Source organism: Pogoniulus pusillus, chromosome 2 (assembly GCF_015220805.1).
Source record: "Pogoniulus pusillus isolate bPogPus1 chromosome 2, bPogPus1.pri, whole genome shotgun sequence".
Taxonomy (NCBI): Eukaryota; Metazoa; Chordata; class Aves; order Piciformes; family Lybiidae; genus Pogoniulus; species Pogoniulus pusillus.
This window is the reverse complement of record NC_087265.1, coordinates 32,684,539-32,702,045: the sequence shown is the minus strand read 5'-3', so window position 1 is coordinate 32,702,045 and position 17,507 is coordinate 32,684,539. Positions and strand designations below refer to the sequence as shown.

At 43.6% G+C, this 17,507-nt stretch overlaps 1 protein-coding gene across 1 annotated transcript; it reads right to left on the bottom strand.

Moving 5' to 3' along the window:
• Positions 1-3,336: 3,336 nt before the first annotated feature.
• Positions 3,337-16,583, bottom strand: SPP2 (secreted phosphoprotein 2). The gene is made up of 7 exons (XM_064166906.1): positions 16,502-16,583; positions 16,271-16,395; positions 14,760-14,882; positions 13,124-13,234; positions 10,019-10,073; positions 9,482-9,589; positions 3,337-3,844 (listed from the first exon to the last, which is right to left on the bottom strand). The coding sequence occupies exons 1-6, from the start codon at positions 16,548-16,550 to the stop codon at positions 9,492-9,494; spliced, it is 561 nt and encodes a 186-aa protein (XP_064022976.1). The 5' UTR covers positions 16,551-16,583; the 3' UTR covers positions 3,337-3,844; positions 9,482-9,491.
• Between the last annotated feature and the right edge of the window lie 924 nt (positions 16,584-17,507).

Sequence of the window (17,507 nt, the reverse complement as noted above, 5' to 3'; positions counted from 1 at the left end):
TGCGGTATTTCAGACCAAACTCTCAGACATGGGAGTTGGAAGGGAACATCCATAGAAACTATCACTGGTATGTTGGAGCAACAAGTGCTTGAGTCAGCGATTTGAGACTCTGAAAGACTTGAATAATGCAGACAAAGAAAATATTGCTCTCTAGTGCCAGATAAACATCTGCACAACAGATGCCACATCAGCTTCTAGGTGTGAAGGTATTTGCATACACACAGCAAAGAGCTTGAAGCACCTGTAATCCATTTTTCTGGAGGGGAAATTTGTTTAACTTATTAAGAGAAGTGCACATATGATTAGCATATAGGTGTTCTAGCTGTACTGGCCTTTCGTTAATCTGTCACAAAATATTTCAAGTCAGAAGGCCAGTCTGGTCCAAAACCCTTATAATAAGCAGAGACATATTCAACTAAATCAGGTTGCTCAGAGCCCCATCCAACTTGACCTGGAATGTTTCCAGAGATGCAGCTTCTACCACTCTCTACCACCCTCCTGGGCAATCTGTGACAGTTTCGCCACCCTCACAATAAAAAAATATCTTCCTTAGATCTAGCCTAAATCTCTCCTCTCTGAGTTTAAAGACCATCACCTTTTGTCCTGTCACAAGGCTCTGTGAGAAAGACTGTTCCTTCTTTCTTATAGGCCTCCTTTAAATACAGACAGACCACGACAGGGTCTCCCTAGAGCATTCTCTTCTCCAGGCTGAACAACCCCAACTCTCTCAGTCTTTCCTCATAGCAGAGGTGTGCCAACCCTCAGATCTTTTTTCGTGTGTGTGGCCTCTTCTAGACCCTATCCAGTGGGTCCATGTCTTTATTGTGATCAGATGTTACCAAAAGGAGATGTTATAGCCTATGTACGTGCTACAATGGTGCAGGCTCCCAAGGGACACAACTATAAAGTCCTGCCTTCTCAGAAGTTTCTGTTTGTGGAACACCTATATTAGCTATGCTAAGAGATCAGAAGATCTTTTCCTAGAATGGCCAGATCTGGAGGTCAGAGGCACCCCCAGTTTTCATTCTTGAGCAGTAGTAAGACTTTTTAGTTCAGACTGTAACTGTGAATGTATAATAATCTAAATACCCACACAGAATCAGTGGCAAAGTTCTGGCAGTTTATCCCACGAGTGATGGAAATCACTGCAGGGAGAGATCCCTGCCACTGAACTTCTGCCCACAGCGGGCAGAAAAGAGCAATCGATGATGCTGGAAGTAGCTTCCTGAAGAAAAGTAGTACTCCACTCTTGTTTTCTTACACAAGATTGCTTCCCCAAACATACTGCATCAAAAAGAGCAATGGACAGACTCTATTCATCACTCCTGCATCAGCTCAAGCACACTTATCTTTCTACTCCAGGTCTTGAAAGACTCACTGTCAAACTTCTCAGTCTCTTCTGTCTCTTTTCCCTGCCATACAGAACTACGTTACAAGGATTTGTAACAACCATGCTCTTTTCCTCTTCCATTGATGCAGAGGCTTGCCACTATTCTCAAACAGAAAAATTTAACTGCTTTTAGGCTGTGAAAAAATGTCAGTTTGAAACTGAGAAGAGTGAAATAAGGAAAAGTAGAAGTACAACACTTGGTGCCATGGTCTAGCCTTGAGCTCTGTGGTAAAGGGTTGGACTTGATGATCTGTGAGGTCTCTTCCAACCCTGATGATACTGTGATACTGTGATACAACTGAAGCTGGCTCATGTAAATCCACCTCATCCTTTCCAGGAGACAAAGTCAGGTGTTAGAGGAACAGTCCAGGAAGTTCTCTTGTTTGCCCATGCCTCTGCCTAGGATAGGAAGTCATACATGTCTACATGAGAAGACAAAGGTCACAACCACTTTAGATCAAGAGTTTCAGAAAGCAGATGAGATTTTAAAAAGAAGAGTCTTAGCTCTACCTAATATCAGCACAAAGGTGTGATGTCATCCCTATTAGAGAGAAGATGCAAAAATTACTCAGCTGCATCTGAGAAACAGATTATGCAAGAAAACTTGAGCTGTGCATTCACAACAAAGTAAGGGCTGATGTTCCCTGTCCTGTTGACACAGACAAAGCAAAACCACCATGAGAAAAGGAGATAGACCTACCTCTGCTGGATCTCCACTGTACATCTTATCAGCACATTTACCTTCCCCTTCTACCCCCTGCTGCTGCTAGAGGTAATCATCAAGGATTTCTCCAGCTACATGGCGTCATGTTTACGAGACAGAAATCCCTACGAACCAGATTGCCTGGCTGCATTAAGTAAGAACAATTACCCAAGAGTCAAACTGGATAGGAGAGTTACTTTAGAGAGAAAAATCAGTTGATTTTGAAAGATGAGACAGCATAATTGATAAGGAGCCAAGGATCAATTTCCAGCTCCCATGACTGCCACTTACCAAGAAAGACATCTGAGTACTAGGGAGTGCAGCAGCAAAACTGCAAACCAGGCCAGTGTTCTGTGTGCTGGGTGTGAACATGGATGCAAGTACATCTTAAAACCCAGCTTTGTTATGTCCAAATCTTTCAAAGATGTCTTTGGCACTAAATGGCACTGTTGTATTCCACAAGACATCCAACTACATGACTGTTCCTGTGTCAGGAAATTCACCTGCTATTCTGATCCAGTTTGGCATAAAGCCATCAAGAGCATGACATAAAAGACCTGTCTCAGCTTCCAGTACTCTGACAACAGTCATTTTCCCCAGAGGACTCTTCCTTCCCATACCAGAAAAATTGAGCTGGAAAAAGGGAAGGAAAGACATAGAGAAAGACACATCTGTGCCCAGAACTGCAGACTCCTCACACGGTTTCTTTCCATTGCAGCCAGAAGCAGAGGGAAAGCATGCTTCACAGAGTGCTTGGTAGGAGGAAAACTCTTCATTTGGGATCTCAGCATCTGGTAACATGAAGGAAATCAAATTGCCCAAGCAATTGTCAGCTGCAACAAGAGCCCTCTGGTGCACAGTTGAAAGCAAGGTCTGCTGCTCCATCAGGGTTGAGTCCCTGCTTCATGAGGGCTGCTCAGTCCTTATAACCTTGCTGATACAGACATCTGCATGACCAACCCAGCATATGAGAACCATTGCTGTTATCTCAACCACACCAAGAGCACCCCTTCAGTGCCTTCCCTAAGTACATGACAACTTCTGCAGGAACAGCTTCTGGTGCCTATTTACAGATGATTTGCCCATGTGGGATCATATCATCACTAGCTGATTTAGGTGTGCATAGCCCTAACAATAACCAAAGAGCAGAGTTGGTGGTTAAGCCAAACAAGAAGCATAAATAATCAGCTACAAGCATTACAGAAAATGACAAGAAACCACAGAGCAATGCAGAATAAACAGATGGAAGAACAATCCTTTAATAGCATCATTATGAGACAGCACAACACATACTAGATGCAGTTAATGCCAGGTGTCTGAGACAGTTCTCCCAGTGAGTTCCAAGACATTGGAAGGCAACTGTCAACTAACTGATGGAACACTGGAACAGGTTATCCAGGGTGGCAGTGGAGGCCCCATTGCTGGAGACATTTGAGGTCAGGCCTCTGAGCAATCTGATCTAGTTAAAGACGTCCCTGATTACTGCAAGGCATTGGACTAGATGACCTTTAAAGGTCACTTCCAACACAATGCATCCTATGATTTTGTGACAAGTGCACACAGTTACCATGAGCTTTCATGAGCTCACCCAATGGTCATTTGACACTGCAGTAGAAAGTGAGTTTAAGGAAAGACTTCGTTACAGAAGAGTTGTGCATGAAAAAGAAATGAGGATCTTGATCAGGAGCCTGACATCATGTTCTTTCTTCCCATGCTGAATTGTTGAGTCGTGATTCTTCTGATTCTCCAATCTACTTCACACACACAAAAAAAAAAGATAGAGAAGGAGAAATATCACAGCTCAAAATTTGTCTCATACTTCACAGAACTAACCAACAAATATCCATGGCCTAAGAAAAAACTGTATTATGCTTCACTGAGCTGCTTATTAATTTGTTTAGCATGAGAATCACACCACGAGGAATCTGCCAAAAGAAACCTGCACATGCAAAACACTTCACATTTGCACAAATGTCATGTCAATTGCTAATTAGTGTTAAAAAAAACCCCAACAAGCCAGACTGCAAGAAAAATTAACAACAGTGAAAGAAGTAACATGGGGCACAAATCAGCACATATTGTAAAGCCTCAAAAGCTGAGATTGTTGAGAGCATAAGCTGATGTATGGTGTTCTGAGAAATGTGTCTGAATTAAGAGCTACAGTATGCAAAAGAAATCTGAGAACTGTTTTTCTGAGGGACATGTGACTACTTCTACAGCAGTCTGTAGCCTGCAATGTGTCTTCAGTAAGTTTGTCACCATGGCAACTTGAAATTTTCCTGCAAGACAATTTTGTTAGTAAAATTTTAGGCATAGGTTTATGCCAGAAAGCTGTGACCACACGTGGTAATGACAGATATACCAAACCTCTGGGAGTAGCTTGCCCAGGAGTACCTGAGACTTGCACAGCTCCAGAGAGAGAGAGTGAAAGCTAAAGAACCTGGACTGGCTGCTACTCGGGATCAAGAGACAGGAAAAGAGATATGAACAAATGAAAACATAGGGAATTCTATCTCAGTTTAAGGAAAAATCATCCCCCAATAGTGCTCCAACACTGAACCTGGAGTTCAGAGAGGATGAAGTGTCTATATCCAAGGATATCCAGATCTCAACTACATAGCCTCATGAACCTGGTCATGTTTTGAGCCAGGGATGGGCTTTCAGAGATCCTTCCCTATCTCTGTGATCCTTTGGTAAACTCATTTGTAGAGCGTGAAACACAGAACATGGTGCATCATTCTGGAAAGCAGCTGAGAGCTCCTTCTTTTCTGTTCCTCCATCAAAGCTCTGGTTATTTTCTTCAGGAGTGAGATTAAGAAGCTTGCAATCAGGCCTTACAGACACAGTGAAGTCTGAGGAATCATCCAAGCTCTGTGCCCTCCAGAAGCAAGAACGAGACTGAGTCTAATCCTTCAAAACAGATCCAGAAGATGTCGACAAGGGGCAAGGTAAAATCACTGCCATTTAGAACTGCAACAAGAAATTGTCATGGCAATTCTCCTCTCTGCTGCAACACCTCTGCTTTATCCTTGCACCACGATCTCGCCTGAACCTTACCTGGGTCTGTTCCAATTTCTGTCCTTCACCTCTGGACAGATGAAGGCATGCTATCACTGATACTGCATGCTAGCACTGATACTACACAACACCAAGAACTTATCTATCACAGATAGGCTTCAAGGCAGGAGGAACACAACTGCAGCCTGCCATTTCCTCTGTGTTGCCTAAGCAATAAACGGCTCTAGCTCTCATTCTCAAAAGTGATCTGATATGGACCTCATGCACTATGCAGCAGATCCCATTCTGCAGGGATTTTCTTTCCCTCTGATGCTTCACATTTCCCCCCAGGAAGCAATAAGTTACTTTCTGAGAACTGTAGAAAGTGAGATGGGCAAAAGGATAGCAAAAAAAAACAAATGAATACATAAAGCTGTGAAAATACAAAACTGGGATTAAAATAAAGCAGCTCCTTAATGAGGGCACTGGGGATAAAAGCTCTTCATTCCATGCCTCAGGAGGGTTATGCACCCTGCTTCATTATTATTTTTAAAGACAGACAAACAAGCACCCATCTCACTCTGATGGCTTAGACCCTGGACTTCTTGGGTATTGCAAGAGGCTCAATGTTGCAAGTCATTCCTCCATTAAAAAAATCCTTACTATTCAAGGATGCCATTTTACTTACTTCTGCTTCTGCAAGGCTGCTAATCAGCTTGTAAGAACTGCCATCAACCATGTCCTTGCCAGCAGTGATCTGTGCCAGGTAAGAATTTAGCCAGAAAGTAATTTAAAGAAAAATGTGGATATCTCAGGGAGGAAATCACATCCCCTTGGCTTAATGCAGAAGGAATTTGATTATTTGTTTAAAAAAGCTTTCCTTGTGTGATTTATGACGGTAAAGAAAATCAGCATTCACAATCTACATGTGTATTGCAAGTAAAGGCAGGAGTTTTCTTAATTTTCCTGCCCAAGGAAATGAAGCATTGCTGGTGAGTCTCCAGATATAAGTCATATGTTGGACTCCACCCTGCACAAAAAAGAAAACCTGCCTCAGGCAATTGATTTTGGAAGAGCAGAGTGTGGGAGCCCATTGTTTGTGCTTTCTGAGGTTCAAGACATTAGGTGAGTTTGAGCCATTTTTTAGGCTCTTCTTTGCAGTTCAGAGACACAAACACCATTAAGCAGATTTCAGCCTAATGGAATTCATAGTTCCTTATACCTGTGCACACTCAATGAGCCTTTCATACTGTGTGTGTGCTAAACAGCATCCTTTCAGAGCAGGAGTCCCTCCTTCCCTAGAGGTACAATAGGGGATCAACTGCATTGCTACCATGGCCTTTGATGACACTTTGGCAACAGAAACAGCTCCAACAAGCTCTGCATGTACCTGGCAGGCCAAGCTAACTAATGCCCTTAATGCTTCTTCCAGGCTAAGGTTGTTAAGCAGTGATCAGCTGCTGTACAGCAGCTGACTCCCCTGCTGTCACTCACTCATGTGCCTGAGCTGTTTGTTGGAAAGCCTGGCACACCATGTGAGTTTTGCAATCTCCCCAGCTCTGGAGATGCACTAGGAAATAAATCCAGAAAATCTGATTAGGACATGTCACTGAAGTAAGCCCATTAATCATTGATGTGGTTCTTTCATATGCAGTTTGCCAACTCCTGCAGGCACCAGCAGACTGGTAGGTCTGAAGACTGCAGACTTGAAAAAGTTTTTTATGTAACAATTGCATTGGTATTTTTTCCTCTTGAATATTTAGCACATTCTGATAAATAAATAATAATAATAAAAAAAAGCTACAAAGCACCAGAGAGATAATTTAGCCTAGCTGCTTGCATAAAGTCAGGCATGGAATTCCCCTGAAATCATTTTTGTAGCCAAAAAGATAAGACGTTTCAGTTTAGAAAATGTAAACTCCAGCATGAAAAACCTTAGTGATTTTTGCAGCAGTTACCCACACTGTTGAGTAAAATAAAAAAGAACTACATTTCATTTCTTACCTGAACTTGTCTAGATTTGCCTGCCAACAACAAGTTGAGTAAGAGATGAAAGCCTTCTTTTATTAAGTAGCTGTTTCCCCAGCCTCCCCCAAAATATTCTCAACAAAGATAAGCTAGCTGAGGTACTTCCATCTCAAAGCCTGGCACATATTTCTCATGCCCCATCAAACACAGTCATTGCAGTACAGCTTGTAATAATGCCAGTCATCATCACACAGGTGCCAAAACACAGGGGGATAAAAAGCCATGAATTACTTTCCCTGGCCTCAAACACATGGAATAATTTGGAAACTTATGATGCCAAATTAGACCCACAGATGAAGCTCTGTGATTCCAAATGCAAGTTAAATTAAGAAGACTTCTCTCCAGACTTATAATAAGTCAAAACAATTAAACCAAGACAAATGAGGAGTTTGAAGCGGGGATGAAACTCTCCCTTAATCTCTTAATCTATTTGTGTCTGAGATGTTCAAAATCTAGGACACTGCTCTGAAACATGGGTCTGTAAATGATACTTGCAATCCATCTTTAACTGCAAGCAGGAAGTATGAAAACTCAAAATGCACAAGACTTCAGCAACTATAACTTCTCCCCATTTGTTTCATGTACATGTTCAAGAAGATTTTACAGCTTGCTTCTGGTTAGGCATTAGATACAAGAACACAAAACATTTGTGATGGCTGCTTAATAGGGGGTAGCTCCTCTTGAAAGCCAAAGAATTCATTTAAGATATCTGGCATTTTCCAACAAAAGTGATGTCTCCCCCTTTGAGCACAGAGATCTCCTTCCCCACAACTCTTCTGGAAAACTGTCTGAAGCTCAGTCTGAATTCATCCGAACAGAGTTCAGACAATTTGGTTCTCAAGACAGCACTGGTCAGGCATTTACAAAATTTGTCCATCTCTTCTCTGGAACAGAAATTCAACCTTATGCGACTCTCCAGTAAGCCTTGGTCTGTCCACCCCATTTCTTTGGATTAAAGGAACCCAGAGGGACACAGAGTGCACATCAGAAAGCCACTGCAATATGCTTAAGGAAGTTCAAAGACATTTAGAAAAGTCAGAGATTCCTGTAGGAGGAAAAGTAATGATTAAAACAGTCTATCACCTTTACTGGCTCATGGGTAAATTAAATAGCATATGGGTTTAATGAAATCATATTTAAAACAAAGACCTGACCTCACATGATGACTGGATTTTCCTTTCATATCTAGTTTCTAGGAGAGTGGGGAGTGTGTCTCCTGCAGCACATATAGGCTTACCATGGGTATGCTTATGAGAAACGTGTTAGTTTTTGGTGAGTCATCAGTGCTAAATTACATCTAAAATTGTCTCCTCTCCAATGCACACACATGGAGCATTCAGTTCTGGCACACTCTTCAGGGACAGGGAGCTGCTAATGAGATGTACCCCGAGCGAGTGTGCAAAACCTTTTTCATCACAAAGACATAGTGTTAAGTGATTTCCTCTGCCTTTCTCAACTTACTTAAAACTGTTTGGTGTGCCAAAGAATTCTCTTCACCCTGTGTTTCTAAACCTCTTTTAAAATCACTTCCCTTTGGATTAACTCCATAAGATGGTAAAATATCAGAGGCAATTAGAGTTGCTCCCACATTTCATTAATAGAGTTCCAAACATTTCCTTCACAGCTTTTCTGCAACAAGCTAGCCCAAGGTTAACTGCATCTTGGCTGTCCCAAGAACCATGTCCACTTTTTGTCTGCTGAGCTGTGCAGCCTCAAGGTCCTGTTGCATTAGATTTAGCATGGCCATTCCTTCAAGAATTTGCAGTATAGATAGACACAGGAAGCCACAGGTCAGAGGAGAGCACCCGTGCAGAGATGCTGGAAGGACTGGGGCACCCAACAGCTCATCTAGATCTTTGCCAATACACAACCAGGGAATGTTCTAGATCACACAGCCAAGTGACACAGCCATGCTGTGGGCAACCAGCTTGAATAAAGTCCAGACTATCAATGCCGTGTTAGACAGAAACATGTCTCTGCCAGGCAAGAGAGGTGGAGGCAAAAAGGCAGAACTGTAGCTCAAGGCTTGAGCCTTAGACTAAACTCAGGCCAGCAAACCAGCTTTCTTGCATGCCATTCACACTATCTGTACACCAGGGCTGTGTGAGTATTTGGGATGAACTACTCAAGAGAGAGCAAAAGCCACCAGAGATTGCTACTCGATCAACACTTCTCCGTGGTGCTAACAGTGCTGCTTCTGCCACTAAATTTTCTCATATACAGGTCCTACAAATGCCTAAAGTAAAAAGGCTGTTAACATGTTTGCAGGCAAGAACCACATTCCCAAAGAGGTTTTTCACCCTTAACAGTCCACCTTGCCATAAAATCTGCAGGTCGAAAACTACAATTTCAATTGTACTCACCCAAACCATATTACTCAACCTTGTCAGAGCTGAAATAACTGGGTTTATACCAATCCCCACGGCTGCTACCTCTTCTCCTTGAAGGGAAGGCTTCAGGAGTGAACATATCTTTAAAAAAAAAGAACATGGAGACATACATGAGTGTGGTATGCTTTCAAACATGTTCAGTCAACATTCTGCACAACATCAAGACAACCTCACCTGATCTAGGAATACCTGCATTAGCAGGGAGGTTGGACAAGATGACCTCAAGAGATCCCTTCCAACACTTACCAGTCTATGATTCTGTGCACACAAGTATGGGTTAGGAGAGCACCACTCTGGCAATCCAAAAAATGTGTATGCAGAGCATACAAACCTCAACCATGCCCTACTTTGCAACCTAATGGCCTCACTCTTTCTTCAATGGGATACTCCTCTGCAAAGGAAATAGTAGCTGTCCATGGCATGAGCAAACTGCTGGGCTTCCCCATTTTCCCTCAGAGAGATGGTTCAAAAGGTAGACAGGACAGCTGAGCACGGTCAGACATGGCTTACCTTCCAAGCGACTGCTCCCTCGCCTGCTGGGATTTATTACTGGCAGATGCATCATCTGTAAGTTAAAAATGTTTCTTGAAATAGCCCAGCTGTCAAGAAGTCCACTTCTCCTTCATTTCCTCAGGTACTGCAAGATCACTGAAATAATTCCAAACTACATTATCAATTTCTTTGAAAACAAGACTACTGCCAATGCTATTGCAAAGCCACTTGGCAGCCAGTCACATTCTTTCCTCTGGTTTCTTTATCAGTGATCTGGATGAGAGGATAGAAGGCATCCTCAGTAAGTTTGCAGGCAACACAAAATTTGGTGGGAGTCTCGATCTGTGTAAGGATGGAGAGGCTCTAGACAGGCTGGATGAATGGGCTAAGGCCAGTGGTATGAGGGTCAATAAGGCCAAGTGTCAGGTCTTGCACTTGTATCACAACTACTCCACACAATGCTACAGGCTTGGGGAAGAGTGCCTGAAATGCTGCCCAGCAGAAATGGACCTGGAAGCGTTGGTGAGCAGCCAGCTGAGCATGAGCCAGCAGTGTGCTCAGGTGCCCAGCAGGATCCTGGCTTGTATCAGAAGCAGTGTAGCCAACATGACTAGGGGAGGCATTGTCTCTCTGTACTCAGCACTGTTGAGGATGCACCTCCGATTCTGTGTTCAATTTTGGGGCCCACAGTGCAAGGACACCAGGGTGTTGGACCATGCTGAAAGTAGGGCAGCAAAGGTGGTGAAGGGTTGAGAGCACAAGTCTTTGGAAGAGCAGTTGAAAGAATCAGGGTTGTTTAGCCTGAAGAAAAGTGGGCTGAGGGGAGATTTTATCACTTTCTATGACTACTTGAAAGGAGATTGCAGTGAGGTGGAGGTCAATCTCTTCTCTCAATATCAAGTCATAGGACACATAGAATTTTGGCAGAGGCTGGGAAATAGCCTCAAGTCACACCAGGGGAGGTTTAAGCTGAATGTTAGGAAAAAAATCTTTGCTGAAAGGTTTGTCAAGCACTAGAAAAGGCTGTCCAGGGAAGTAGTGGAGTCACCATTCCTGGAGGTATTTAAAGGCATGTAGTTATGGTGCTGAGGGACATGGTATAATGATGACCTAGCAGTGCCAGGTTGATGGTTGGACTCAATGACCATGAAGGTTTTCCCAACCAGAACAATTCAGTGATTCTGTGATGTAGCTAAGGATGTCTGCAGTTGCAGGTAGCCCATCAAGTCAAAATCTTTCGTACTTCATACCCTACTTGACCTTCCTGTAGCGCAGATACAGCCAGGAGAGCAGTGTTAAGCCTGTTGCAGTCACAGAGGGCACCTCATTGACTCATTAATCCCAAATCACTTTTTAAAAAGTTCTCTACACTCTTCTTTTGTTGATCTCTATGCAAGTGATGTGATCCCTGCCTCAGCTAACCACAATTTGTTCTTCTGTCCAAATGCCACCAGCACTATGTGATCTACATCAACCACAGCATCTTAGCCAGGCTGAAATGCCCTGAATTGAGTTACAGCTCTAGAGCAAGAGCTATAGTGCACTTGCTGCAGCTCTCTGTGGAAAGAAATACTTCCCTTTTCATGTGCAATAATTCCCTGTGGCATTTACTCCTTATTAAGATTGCAGAAAATATATTCCCCAGCAGGAATATTGGCAGCAGTACTGAATTTTAACTGATGGTTAGAGAAGACTTGCAGGAGGAAGTCTGCTTGTAAAAGCAAGTGTTTATACTAAGTGTGCTGTTAAACAAAAGTTATGCTTAACCCTCAGAGGACAGACTGAACATCCAAGACAACATTATGAATCTGAGTACTTCACATGCGCTCTTTCTGCTCTGCAAATCAAGTCCTCCTGTGATGCAGTCAGTAGCTAGTTCCACATAGAGATTCTGAACCCCCAAAAAATGTTTGTTTTTTTTTTAACTAAAAATTACAAGATGTTTTGTCAATTCCAATCAAGAGAAAGTGACACAGAATTCTCTTTGCTTTAAGTTATTCCTTTAGTCACCTGCACTTTCCAAAAATAAAAGCTGTCCAAATCCTCTGGCACTTTGCTTATTCCCTGCATAAGATCCTCAAGCACAACACCCACTGCAGATCTGCCTTGTAAGTGCAGGCACCCAGGTTCTAGTGTCAGTTCACAGTAAAAGTAGACAATGGCATAATTTTAAAACAGCTAGCAGGTATTCATGGCCTGTGCTGGCATCGAGTCACACCATAAAAGATCAAACAAGAGCTTTGCTGGAACATGTCCAGAGAAGGGTGACAAAGCTGGTGAAAGGCCTGGAACACAAACCCTATGAGGAGAGGCTGAGGGAGCTGGGGGTGTTTAGCTTGGAGAAGAGGAGGCTCAGGGGTGATCTCATTGCTGTCTACAACTACCTGAAGGGACGTTGTAGCCAGGTGAGGTTGGCTTCTTCTCCGAGGCAACCAGCAGTAGAACAAGAGGACACAGTCTCAAGTTGTGCCGGGGGATTTATAGGCTGGATGTAGGAGGAAGTTCTTGCCAGAGAGAGTGATCTGCCATTGGAATGGGCTGCCCAGGGAGGTGGTGGAGTCACCATCCCTGGAGGTGTTCAAGAACAGACTGGATGAGGCACTTAGTGCCATGGTCTAGTTGACTGGCTAGGGCTGGGTGCTAGGTTGGACTGGCTGATCTTGGAGGTCTCTTCCAACCTGGTTGATTCTATGATTCTCAAAAAGGGAATACAAATCTCAGCAAGGCAAATGTTCTTCAGCTACACTGTGCTTACATGCTCAGCTGAGAGCCAGGTTTGGTAACAGAGCCAGGGTCTTTGGTATTTGTTTCTGCACAAGATTCACTAATCACTGTTCTGCAGACATGCACTCAATTCACCAACGAGGAAAGAGTTGGTGGACGTGCCAGACTGCCACAGAGATTCACACTTTCCCCAGGCATCCCTCATGAGAGGTCAAATTTCTCTGCTGATGGAAAGTGAAGCATTACAGGAGACAGCTGGGTTTCCAGACACATTGAGTTTTCTCATCAAAAACTCCAACTGCAACAGGAGTTGCAGCTCACACATACACACTTCTTAAAAGAAGGTGAGCAGAATATTTGTCCCCCTTGGCAGTGAAAATCAATTTTCGCCTTCCTTACCTCCTCGCTGCTCATGGATTCAGAACTGGATGTGCCACGATGGCACTGCACAGTAACATTCGAGATCAGCTCACCAGAGACTTCCACAACACTTCTGCAGAGAGCAGTTGGCTGTAACAGATCAAAACAGAGCAAATGTCACTGAGCCAGCTGCTGCGTAAACCCTCCCACGGCAGTTTCACTGAGAGAAGAGAATCTAAATGGGTGAGAATCTCCCTTCAGGGTGAAGGGAGAGTTGAAAATTTGAAAACTACTTCCAACCTCTCCTATGAGGACAGGCTGAGGGAATTGGGGTTGTTCAGCCGGGAGAGAAGGCAGCTCTAGGGAAACCTTACTGTGGTCTTTCTTTCAGTACTTAATCAGGCTTATGAGAAAGATGGGGACAGTCTTTTTAGCATGACCTGTTGCAACAGGACAGATGGTGATGGTATTAAACTTAGGGGAGATTTAGACTAGATAAAAAGAAGACATTTTTATCATGAAGGTGGTGAAACACTGTCACAGGTTGCCTAGAGAGGTGGTAGAAGCCCCATACTTGGAAACACTCCAGGTCAGGCTGGATGGTGCCCTGAGCAGCCTGATCTAATAGATGTCCCTGCTCACTGCTCACTACGTGGAGGTTGGACTAGACAACGTTTAAAAGGCTGTTCTAACCCAAACCATTTCTATGCTCAGCACTGTCAGCACAGAGGGAATCTGCACCACATAGGAAGTTTCATGTAAACATGAGGAGGAATTCTTTCACTGTGAGGGTGACAGAACACCGGAACAGGCTGCCCAGGAGGGTTGTGGAGTCTTCCTCTCTGGAGATATCCAAAACCCACCTGGACATGTTTGTGTGTGATCTGGTACAGGTGATCCTGCTTTGGCAGGGGAGTTGGACTCAATGATCTTTCAAGGTCCCTTCCAGCCCCAACATCCTGTGATTCTGTGATAAGCCTTAATACAGTTCCTAGATGCATGATAGACCAAAGCAGGTCAAACATCTATTTTTTTCTATTCTCTTGCCTTAGAAAGGCAACCATATCTTCCTTACAGGATTTTGTCCCAAAGCACACAGACACTTTCACTGCATAGAATCATAAAATCAACCAGGTTGGAAGAGACCTCCAACATCATCCAGTCCAACCTAGCACCCAGCCCTAGCCAGTCAACCAGACCATGGCACTAAGTGCCTCAGCCAGTCTTTTCTTGAAGACCCCCAGGGACGGTGCCTCCACCACCTCCCTGGGCAGCCCATTCCAATGGGAAATCACTCTCTCTGTGAAGAACTTCCTCCTAACATCCAGCCTATACCTACCCTGGCACAACTTGAGACTGTGTCCCCTTGTTCTATTGCTGGTTGCCTGAGAGAAGAGGCCACCCCCCACCTGGATACAATGTGCTTTCAGGTAGTGCTGCTCTAAGACGCACATCCTCTTTTCAGCTCACAGTAGTTCCTCACTGACCAGGCAGAAGTGTCTTCCAGCACTGATCCTTTCCACCTCACACTCACTCCAACCTGCAGGTTATACTTGTTTGGGTTTGGTTTTGTTTCCAGAACACCACTCATTCTACAGCTTCAGCAGTGCTTCAATATGTCCTGAGAACATCCTGCATGAGTCAGGAGATTCACATTCACAGCAGAGGCACTTACCACAAAAAGACCAATTTTGAAGTCACATGTGGATGGGTCTCTGCCTGAAGCTTTCGTGCACACAGTTTCACGAATGCTGAACTGCAGCTCTAGTCTATAGTCATCACTGTTCCATGTGTCAACCTGGTAAAAGGAAGGTCAACACAACATGTAATTAGTGTCTGTCAGGTTTCTATGCCCACTACAAGGCAGTCTTGCTTCTTTCTCAAAGCAGAAAAGAGACATAAGGGCAGTATGGGTCAGTGGCCAATTTAGAGCAGTTTATAGTGCATGAAAAGGCTATGTTATTGACCACAGGAGTTGCACTCTTAATCAGACTTGGTGACAGCAACACAGTACAGCTTTCTATGGGGATTTTACTTGAACCCCCACAGCCATTGTAGGACTTTTCTGCTCCACAGAGTCACCTGGAGGGTTTATAGCTGTCAAAGGTAGATAAGCATAGCATTACCCCTGCATGCTACTTCCTTTTCTGTGGGAACTAGGTGCTAACAGGTCTGTTTTGGATATCCAGACTGCTGGGAAGTCTGCTGCAAATACATGACTTGGAAAGTAAATCAACAACTGCAAGCAACTGAATTAATGTAGTTTTATAGACTTGCTTCTTGTCACTTCAAGTACTTTAATGGGCAGTGTGCACGCAACACTGCAAGCCTCAAAAAGTTTGGTTACTTTTGTTGACACATTAGGTCTTTCTTTCCTCCTTCTCACAGTCTAATCAGCATTTTAGCTCAAGATGCGAAGCTGAAAAAAGCCCCAACCAAAACCAACCCTCCCCCGGCCCCCAAAAAAAAACCAACACAAAACCACAACAAATTCCCACTGCTTTAAATTACTTTTGTCCCTCCAAACTAGATCAGTCGTCTTGTCATTTATTCTTGCAGAAGACTCAGTACATGCCATCTATAGAAACAGAATGGTTCTAAGGATGTTCAGGAACACAGACATGCTAACTTTAAATTAGGAAGCTTTAACTCCATAACTCTGGTTATAACTCCAACATCATTCTTAGCAACGCAGATTAAAACCGATGCAGGTTTCCTGCTTGCATTTAGACACCATCAGATTTAAACCAGAATCAGGGTGTAGAGACAGATGCCATCACTACAGAATGGAGAAAGAATCCTGAATGTCTTTGTGTTGCCATTTAATTAGCAATGAAGACATTCAGCTGAGAACTCACTGCAGAGGGTTTCTTATGCCCAAAGCAAAGCAGTTAGCTGGAGGGATTTAAAAATACCGGTTCCAAACAACACTTTACAAGACACACCTCAAAGTTTTCTATTCTAGGGGTGGAAAATCTGAACTAAAGTATTTTAAATTACAAAACAATACAGAGGAATATTTAGATTTGTAAGGCTATAACTGCAGCTAATCCCCAAAGCCACCCTGTTTCAAGCAGCATCAGAAAACTCTACCTAAATCTGTGTTTCTAGGATTGAGTGAAGATGAGCTTTTCATCACAGCAAAGCATATTTCAGGTATATGATCTCCATTGTTTGCTCACTTACTCTTGTGACGTGGCTTGTGACAACACCGTACAGGTTTGTGCCCCATGACTGAGAATTGATCCTTGCAATGGAAGCATTGAGAGCCTCTTCTATGACAGGGAGTTCATAGTCGTACACTGGAAAGCCTGAGGTGGAGGCATTTAGTTGCATTAGAAGTTCAGGGAGGTATTGTGCTTTTCCTCCCAAAACCACCGTAAGAAAAAGGACATTGTTCCATTCTAAGCAACTTACCTGAACATGAGAAAACACTCAATATGAGGAAGAAAATTAAGATGCTCATAGTGTGACTTTCAAACTCTTCTCGTCTTTTCCCGTTCCAAGCACGAGTTTCCAGCGCATGTTCCTCTGTCTTTATATAAACGCAGCCTTGATCCTACAGCTGACCTTCCTGTGCGCATGTTCTGCTACTAACATTGCACTTTAAACAGAATTGATCCCAGAGTAAATATTTGCTGTCAGCTTTTCTCCATCCAGCAGTAATTCCCAGACACAAGATGGGCCACTGTGTCTTTTTTGCAACACTGTGACTAACAAGAGAGCAATGAATTCTTGATAGCTCCATAGGCAAAGGCACCAGCTAACTCTTTTGCTCACTTTTAGCCATTAGTTGTCCCTTCAAAGCTGGTGAGTAAACTCTTCCCTTGGCACCAGACTCAGCACCACCGTGCCTCAGCAACAACTGGAAGCACTTAGAAGGTGGCATTCTCAGAGGAGGAGATGATTCCACACCATGGAATGGGAATCCACCCATGCAGATTTTCAAATACCACCACTCTGCAGGCCAAAGCATTCAACAGAAGCCTCTCAGACACACAGCAGACTCTTGGGACACCTCTGCTCTGGTTGCCATTCAAGCTCCTGGGACCTCGGTGATTCAGCACATGTCAGGAGAGTGCTCACATTGCTCTGACTCTTACCAAGCATGAGCTCACATAACCAAGAAAGTGAGGGGCAGTGGACATTTGATTTCCCGTCAGATGTCCCTGATGTTCAGGCTTCACTTTAAGTAGAGAAATTAACAGGCTTTTTGACCTAGGCCTGACTTCAGTACTGGAAACACCATAAGGAATGACAGCGATGAGTTGGACACGACACCTCAGCTCAGCTAAGCTGAAGCCACTTGCTAGTCTTGTTTTCCAGATAGAGGCAATGTATGTTATCACTCTAACACAGCCACTCCACAACAGAGCCACTGAAATACTTCCAGTAAGATTCAGAGATGCACTGGGCTTTTAAG